Here is a 9511-nt window from a genome sequence, read left to right on the forward strand (position 1 = left end):
AGTTTCTTTATCAGGACCTTCCAAACTGTTGATTTGGCTACGCCCAACTTCTGTGCTATGGTCCTAATTAAGTTCCTCTTTAAGCTTCCAATTCGCTTGTTTTTCTTTCATAGACAGCTCCTTAGCCTTATGTTGGATGATGCCTACTGACACCAAATGCAGACTCCAAAGGCAAAATAAAATGATGGAACTCTGTTTACACATTCACAGCTCTTTTATGTGTGAAAGGTCCCAATACAGTGCTTGAGCCCCTGCCCCTTTCCCATAAGACTCAAGGAGTGGCCTTTTTGCCCATCTGTGTATCTCTATCTTATGTGGATAGGAAGCTATTAAGTCAAGATTCATTGGTCACATACAGTTTAACAGATTTTATTTTAGGAAGCAGAAAAATGGTTGTATAAGAAACGATTATGATTGGTAATAATATCTTAAATTTGATGTATTACATTTTCTAAACTAAAATTTAGAATTGAAAATAACACGACATTCACTCACCGCGGTTATTTTAATATATTTTATTCGTTCATCTAGGGCACTGGCAAATATGCATTTTGTGGAATGGTCATAACCTGCTGTACCACGTTTATATAACAAATTAAAACTAAAAAGTTATTGTTTTAAAGCTGTAACAGTTATAAATGTCAAACCCTTAGAGGAAGGAAATGTGGTCGTCGAAGATGTAATCCATCTAACAGAGCATGCGCAGCTGCCGAGAACTGGGAGTGTCTGAGCAGCTCAATATTGTAGCAGGCATGAAATCAGCTCTCGATGTTTAATCTGGACAATGAATTGGACTGACAACAATAATATTATGTCGTAAAATGGACTAGACTGAAATGCAGTCACCGACTAAACAGTGTCGAAGAAATGTGATTGTATTAATCTTTCCCGGCGTTTTGGATATTGAAGGAATGACCTCTGGGATAACGGTGCCGGGTATTGATTAGTGATACAGTAGTTTGTTGTTGTATTCTGTCGGCCTAGACCTTAAAAGACTGCTATTTTTTCTCGGTCTTGTTGAAAGGACTGTGTTTATTCGTCATATCCTAAGGCTGGGTTTAACCCTTGGTTTTAGTGTTATAAAAATTGGATTAGCTTCCAATTCTTGCCTTTCCTAGTTTTTAGAATGTAAAATATTTCAATATTTCTGTAATTTACAAAATAGAGATCCTTGTGTTTTTCTGAAGTGCCAATATCAATATCCATCAGACAGTAAACTGTTTTATGAATTAAGGCATCGGACAAGTGGATAATTGTAAAACCACAGTAGCTTATACTCAACATATGTGGATCATGATTTTCATATCAGTGTACCATTTTGTTAAGGAGATACACAGTATATGAAGACTAACACAGCCTGCAATTTTGCAATGTTCAATATATTCAGCATGTCATGAATTGCTCATGTTTCTCACTTGCTGTAGGAGTGTTACTTGCTGAGAAACTGCTATCAGATTGACAGCTAAAAGGCACAGAACCTAGGCTGCAAGCGATCTGCCAGGTTCCAGAACTGGGGTCCCTTGTGTGGGGGGATGTTAAGGACCACGGTGGGGTGTGTGGGGGTGGAGGAGAGAGATGAGGAGCAGGAGGATGAAGGCGAAGAGGATTTGCGGGATGGAGGTGTGCCCTTCTTCGTTAACAGGGGAGGCCTACCGGTGGATGAAGAGACTTGGGAGCAGATGTGGCGTCATGTGGCTCGTATCCACCCCAATGGTGAGGCTATTGGGAAACACATTCGGGGAGCCAGTGATCTGCCTAAGGTAGGTTGGAGGTGAGGTCTTTACCTAGATGTCTTCAGTTTGATATCTAAAAGGTGGATGCATACAGTATCAGAGTCCACTTGTGCTGCCCATACCTGGATGTAAGAAATAGACGGGGCCAGAGTAGCGCAGTGGGTCTTTAGTCTCAAGCAATTGGCTCAGTGCCACCCAAGGTTGATGGTTGGATGTCAGACAGGTCTTGTCTCGTCACACTCCAACAACCCCTTCGGATAGGTCGGACACCTGCAAGAATGATTGTTTTTGGCAAGAGGACGTGGTCTCCTGTTTTATGTAGTTGTTGGCAAATACTTTCTGGTTGAGGGAGCAGTGTGATAAGAAGCAGAACGGCTTGGCAAGATGTGCATCGGAGGACACGTTGCTCATTGAATCTCCCACACCAGCTCTGATGTGTAACAATGAATAGATTTTCTAGCAGTTGTTAACCATATGAATGTGATGTTACATGACAAAATGTTTAAAGTCACCATCCACTTACAGTTTTCTCAATGACTGTCCATTTACATTATACAAACATTTCTTTCAGACCAAACCATATGTATGAATCTGTGAAAATATGCAGAAATACCAACCACACAGATTGACATGTAGCCATAACATATCACTAGAAATAGCACGTGCTACTCTGACCAGATTAGCTTCAATGCTCTTGAAGCTTTGCTCATAAGGAATTTAAATATAGGATTCAAGTTAACTAAAGAACATATTTAACTTTCCGCGATCTAATTAGTATGATATTCTAGAAATCCATTTTGTGAAATATTTTCCAAAGTTGTTGACAGGATCTTCCACCTGACCGTTGTGAGACTTGCTGTAGGGAACAATTAAGATAATGACTGTGTTACTCGTAAAGAGTGGTTGTTAAGTAAACAAGAAGACATTCTCCAGCTCTGTGAATTTAGCAATTGTACGATGGTAATGCCTATGGTTGTGCTTTGTCTCTGCCCAACAGATTCCTACACCGAGTGTGCCTACTTTCCAGACAACCACCAGTATCCCACAACGCCTGGAAGCCATACAGAAATACATCAGGGACTTGCAGTATCCTTTACCTGGAGTAGTATAACAGCTTGGTCACTGTCACAAATCTCCCAAAATAAACAGCCTGTGTAGCCTAGATAAAGCTAGGGCCAGGTCTGTGTCTGTGTGATGGACAGCTCTGTATGATGGACAGATTGGACTTAACAGTCCAATAAAAGTTTTGTTAATGACCACGTTTTTCTCCATGTCGGCAAAATTAACTTTAGGTTGATAAAACTAGATTTTTGGTTTAAATATGCTAAATACCATGCCTGACGCTAGCACACAATGCTCTGGATTAAAAACTCAAGATAGGTCACTGTTTCGCATATAGCTGCGTCATTGCGATACCAGAGTTTGAATCCTGCTCAAGGATTAGCTCGGGTCCCGCAGAGAGCAGTGCAGTTGGCTAGCACTGCCTGGAGTTGGTGGATTAGTAATCCATTTAGTTGCCTTGTTTCACCGTGCTTTAGCAACTCCTTATGGCAGCTTGGGTGCCTATGAGTCAAGTCTAGAAGCCCAGACAGTGTGGACCTTATGACCCGTAAGGACAGCGGCCTAGATTTCCTGGTTAAGAGAACATTGTGATAAGAATCAGAACTGCATCAGATGCCTGGGTCACACAGTAGATACTAAAGACATTATGGTGATTGGTGACTGAAATAAGTAATAGCTTAAACATCAAATAGCTTAGTTCTTCTTACACCGTCTTTTAGGACGTTATCAATGGCCAGAACATAATCTCAGAATCCAGGCCATTTTTAGACTATAGTCTATTTCCAGCATAAACATTAGCACATCTCAGTTTGAGAAACACATCCATAATTCACAAACAGGGATATAAATATTACATAAGCACTTAACGTGGTTCGTTCAGAGGGTCAGTTGTGTTTGAGAATGTCTTCTATAATTTCACTCCCTATAAATTGTATGTACTTAACAGTAACCTCCAGGTACAATCACACAGGAACACAGTTTTTTGAAATAAAGAAGAGCAGGCCTCTTACTGCGTAAGCATCACTCTCCCTCTGTTGTTGTTTCTTAACCGTTTCTTTTAGGTTAGCTCTTTGATGATTCTGAGTGGATCGCTGCCTTGTAGGGCTGTTGTAAATGTCAGACAGTGTAAGGAGCATGCCTGCGGCCTGTCTCTGGTTTTCGGGCAGCAGAGAGACCATAAAGGCAGCAAAATAAGTAGTTAAGGATGTCTACTGATTGGATTAATGTTGTTCTGGTTATGCCATCTAAAGGAATTAGGTAGATGGATCAGCTGAGTGTCTATTGCACCCAAGAGCCTTGGTACCAGGAACTGTTATCAGATCCAAATAAGATTTGATTCCCGTGCTGAAGAATCAACTCATTTTACTTGCTTATCCTCTGTGGCTTGGCTTGCTTATCCTCTTTAGCTACAGATGATTTTACTAAAATTCTTTATGCTAAATGCCAGGTTTCTAAGCTTTTAGATAAGCTTTTTAGTAGGTAATAATGTTCTCTGTGCAAGCATTAGAATAACCTTTAATGTGTTCAAAGTACTGTATGCCATTTAGAATCCATGATTAGAATTGCTACCGTTTGATCATTTAGTTGCTTTTGTCTTTGAGTGTGCTCTTACCCTTATTCTGTGTAGGTTGATGGACATCGCCAAGGAGATGACCCGGGAGTCACTACCAATCAAGTGTCTGGAGGCAGTGATCCTTGGAATGTATCCTTTCCTTTAAATAGCTTAGCTTAGAGTTCTGTGGGTCTCTCGAACGGTACATATAAAAACAGTAATGCGTTTCTGATGCCAGTTTGGTTACCTGCATATTTTTTTCTTAAATATAGTAGACTCAGTAACACTTAGATTTGTGAATGGGTTGGTAAGCGATTTTTATTTTCAAAATGTGTTTGTAGAAAGCTCAAAATTAACTGGAGTGATGACCGAGGCAGTGTCGTAACAAGGATTTACAGAAGACAAAGCTGTAGCGGCACAACCATGGCATCAAGCCATTATGTGATTTGTGATTACAACTGACTTGCTTACAATCTAGGACAATTGTATGCAGAAAAAATTATTGTAGTCATAGAAACAAATAAGTGGAACTTGAAAACGATTGTCTTATATTATCCTGTAAAGCAGCACTCTAGTCGGGGTCATTATAAAAGGGGGTTTTTATTTTCTTGAACTTGCCCGTTCTCAGTTACCTCACCAACAGCATGCCGGGTGTGGAGCGCTTTCCCCTCAGCTTTAAGACGGAGTTCTCAGGGAACCACTTCTGCCACATCGTGCTGGGGGTGCACAGCGGGGGCCGATTCGGAGCTTTAGGCATCAGCCGGCGAGACGACCTCATGTTCAAACCCTTGGAGTTCCGTACTCTGGCTGACCTGGTGCAGGAGTTTGAGGGGGCCTACAGGGGATACTGGCACACCCTGAGGAAGGTGAAGATCGGTCAGTATGTGTCCCACGACCTCCATAGTGTGGAGCAGATAGACTGGAAACACTCCATTCTAGACATGGACAAACTGACCAAGGAGGAGCTGCGAAGAGAGCTGGACAGACACACCCGGGACATGAGGCTGAAGGTACAGGACCAGAGACTGAGTGATGGGGATGTGATGGGGATGTGATGGGGTATGTGGCTAGGTGTACAGCACTAGGGCAGGACGGGGACAAGAGATGTAACGTGTTCATGAACCAAACTCTCAGGGATCCATTACACATTCCTGACCGCTTTTGTTGAAGATGATTCTAGTGATTGCCCTAGACCCAACTGGCACCGATCTCTGGTCTGCAGCCTTCCACTGTACCAGTCCTAAGTTCAGATTAGTGATAGTAGCCTGTGAACTCCACTAGATTCTGAATCACTCGAGTCAAATTACCCTGAGGAAGTGAATCCATCCTGAGCAGATGGAAAACCCCTCTTTATCACTGAGCTTCTGACTGTCTGATCGTGCACAACGACATGGAGTTGACCTGCCATTTGAGGAGCTATCATCTTTAAATGATGACCTCTCACCTGCCGTCACCCCAAACAGTAACGCAATGAGCCTTAATGCAGGGCCCATTGTATAATAAAAGGAATGTGCTGGCTTTGCGCTGTTCTGGTGTGCGTCATGCGGTCTGCCTCCATTAATCGGTGTCTGAGCGTTCGTAGCGAGGGCTCTTACCGATTGACTTTCACAATCTCATTAAGATGGAGAAGATTTGATTGTCATCACCGTTCCGCACTATGCCGACTCCAGCAAATTAGGACCTCTCAACGAGGAGCTCACCTTAGTACTACTCTAAGTCATTTAAAACTCCTGATGGGGAGGGGTCTAGGGCTGGGCGTGTTTTTGCCACTGTTTTCTATCTACATCGCGTCTCTATGTAAACCTTGTGCCAGATGTTAGATGACTATTAGTAATTGGAGGTTTGCTTGAACTGCGCATCTCTGTAGTCAACCCAGTGGATATGATGAGAACCTGGAAGCGTTTACAAGTTGCTATTTTTGTAAATCGTCTTTATATTTCCCCAAGTTGGTACTGTGAGGTGAACAGAATGTTGATTGTCTTTTAGATTGGGAAGCCTGCACCTGCTTCACCGACCAAAGACAGGAAGGCAGGCATGGGCTCCCCCCTCCGTAACCCGGGCAGCCCCATGCGCAGGAACAGCCGCATCGAGAGACGGTAATACTGTTTGTCCACTATAGTCAGATATCAGGAGATGCTTCATTTCCCTAGTCTCTATGACAGCATTGTGAATATACGCATTCATTGGTGTGCTGCTAGCTGTGGTGGAAAAGGGCTCATGACCGAACTAGCACTAGAGAGCAATCTCTGAACAGTAATATCTCTGTTTAATAAGTGTCACAGGAAGTAATATGTCTTCTTGCTTTTTTTGTGCACAGTCCATCTGGAGAGAAGAAAGTTCTTGAACCGAAGCCACCTTCAGACATTAATGGATATCAGATTCGGGTGTGAGGATGATTGTACCTCATGAAATCACACGTCAAACATGTCCATAGGTAACGATAGTGTTTTGTACGACAAAAGGTCAGTTTGTGAGAATGTTCTTTTGTGTTCAGATTCCAAAATGTTTTTACCGTGTAAGCAAGTTAATTCGTTTTTTTTTGTTGGCATAAATCAAACATGGGGTACAATGTACAGGGCATGGCAAAGTCAATAACGGATCATGTAAGTTCTATAACTATTGTTCTAATGCTCTATACGTTGGGGATGTATTAAGTTAGGGATGTAAAACCCTTGTTTTCACAGCCTAATCCCTTTCAATTAATAGAAATGTTTTTAGGTCCCCAGCAAAATATTTCCAAAATGTGTGGCATGGACCATTCAGCAGCCCTGAGGTAAAAATTACCAGGCCTTTTGTTTAACCAGAAGCTTGGTAGTGATATTGTTCTTTTATATTCTATTCTAAGACTGGATTAGCTGAGACAGCATTTAAGGAAATCCCAAGGGTCAAACAGGTATTTACCTTTTTTAAGAGGCAGGGTTTTGCAATTGGACATATCACAAAAGAGATTCATGTTGTCAATCAATTATTCAGAATAACAATTATTGTGAGAATGATGTGCATTATGTGTCTCCATGTTGTACTGTATGTGTGTAAATACATTTAAACCTTTAGCTCTGCTGGACAGTAACCACTTTTGTAGTTACTAGTTTGCAGTCTACTTACCTTGTGCCTTTTATGAACATTTTAATGGACTGTGATGAAAGAATACAAGTATTAATCTTTGAATCATTTTTTTATTTTCAACGTTACAAACAAAACACACTGTACAATCCATCTACTCTTTCCCAAATAGTCGGTATATTGAGCTATGTCCACCTTACCCTTTTGTTTTTATGTTCTTCGATGATGTTCGTCGATGCATAAGACTGTATGAGGTAATTCAGTGTCCAGTTGTCTGTTTAAACCTTCCAAAGCATGACGAGTGTGATGTTTTAGGATAGTAAGAGGAAGTAGTCACTGCTATTAGCAGAACTTTTTAATTGTGTGGTCACCTGCAAAACCAATTATAACACTCATAAAATGACTGCATCTACTGAGTGTGAATGATGAAGCTGCATCGGATATTCTATGACTTTTATTGAGGGAATAGAGAGAACTTGAAGCTAGTAGTAGCTTTTTTTATATTGACGTTGTCTGATATATTTTTGCCTTTTCAGTATAAATAACATTACTCTTATTAATACATAGCCTTAGTCTGGTTATCTAGCTACATTTAATACTATTTTGATCAAGGTGCAAAGAGATTTGTTTACAGTAGTCTCATCTGCATATTTATAAGGTATTTTAGGCCTGAGTTTCTGTCGTTATATACCAGCTTCAAGTTTGATTATCACAGATTACATGAGAAATTGGGAAGATATAACCATAGCACCCTGACGTGTCAGTTGAGATTCCTTTAGTCCACTTATAATAGAACACCATTCACACAGAGGTCGTCTTTTACCGAAATATTGTTAATTAACTTTTATCACGTTGTAACTTTATATTGATTAAAGAATAAACTCCTGTCACCTCCCTCCCGATGTTTCACACATACTGGTGTCATCGTTCAGACTGCCCTGAGTTTGTAAGAACTTCAGCTATGTCAAGAGATCTACAAAAGGCAACAGTGGATACCATATATATCTAAAATCAATGAACGCATTGTAATTAAGCTGGTTGCTGAGGACATGGAGGACAGTGTCAGTCTGCATGGTAACCAGTTGTCCCAATCGGGCACAGTGCAGTCATCTGAAAGACCTCTCGCACACGGATGGAAAAATGGGTGGAGAGCAACAAAGATTTCCGGCTTTGGCTGTCTAAAAAGAAATGTTAATCTAAAACCATACTGGGGATCGGTGAAATATGGGACTCTGCCTTAAGGGCCGATTTTACAGACATGGGTTAAACCATAAAAGTGTGTCATGATATTAGCCATTATGGTAATGCATTGCTGGGGCGCAAAGAGATTTGGGGTGCCCTGAGACAGAGGTTCACAGATGTTGTCTCTTTAAATATTTTTTTCTCAGGTTTAAAATTGGAATATTACTTTTTGTGAAGTGTAACCAGTCTCCCATTAATTCTGGCGTGAATTTATCGGTATGATGTTGCAGTCATTTTATATTGGACAATGTTCATGCTGACTTTGAGCTTTTGATGGATAACGTATTTGATTAGACAAAATATAGCAAATAAAATATAACATTATTAATATAACATAATTAATAAGTCCAAACTGCAATTTCTAGTTCTAAAAAAGGAATTGCATCTTATCTAAAAAACAATTTCAGAGTCTTAAAACCCAAAAAACTGTTAAAACAAAAATAATCTGCACCACCTAATATTTCTATTTGAAATAATTATCGCACCTTAGAATCAGCTTCTGTATTGTTGAGCTTAATTTTATTTTTCATTTGTCTTATTCTTTGCTGTATCCTTGTACCCCTGACAACTGTTTGTTGTGTTTGGTTGTTTTGCATCTGTGTTGGATTATTGTTACAATAAAAAAAAAAACAGAAGTCACTAAGACGTCTGTAAATATCAACCACAGGCTGATCTTAGTACGCTGTGGGTAAAATAAAAATAAATAAATGTATACCCGTTTTCCCAAAGCAGAAAAGAAAACTTGGAAAACTCAGCTACTATGCAACAACACTGAAGGCACTTTCATTGTCATTAAATAATGTTTAATTTAAACTGAGAAAAAAATGCCACTGCTAGTCGCTAGCACAGACTACAAGTC

At 40.4% G+C, this 9511-nt stretch overlaps 1 protein-coding gene across 2 annotated transcripts; it reads left to right on the forward strand.

Moving 5' to 3' along the window:
- Positions 1-703: 703 nt before the first annotated feature.
- On the forward strand, positions 704-9313 carry vash1 (vasohibin 1). 2 transcript variants are annotated; one of them, XM_010879033.5, is made up of 8 exons: positions 704-936; positions 1425-1760; positions 2731-2819; positions 3752-3808; positions 4423-4497; positions 4976-5357; positions 6334-6443; positions 6665-9313. In XM_010879033.5, exons 2-8 carry the CDS (start codon positions 1533-1535, stop codon positions 6735-6737), a joined length of 1014 nt encoding a protein of 337 aa, XP_010877335.2. In that variant the 5' UTR covers positions 704-936; positions 1425-1532; the 3' UTR covers positions 6738-9313. The 2 variants fall into 2 exon arrangements, with proteins under 2 accessions (XP_010877335.2, XP_010877333.2); XM_010879031.5 differs by having other exon boundaries at positions 704-1760.
- The last annotated feature ends 198 nt before the right edge of the window (positions 9314-9511 follow it).

This window comes from Esox lucius, chromosome 15 (genome assembly GCF_011004845.1).
Source record: "Esox lucius isolate fEsoLuc1 chromosome 15, fEsoLuc1.pri, whole genome shotgun sequence".
NCBI lineage: Eukaryota > Metazoa > Chordata > Actinopteri > Esociformes > Esocidae > Esox > Esox lucius.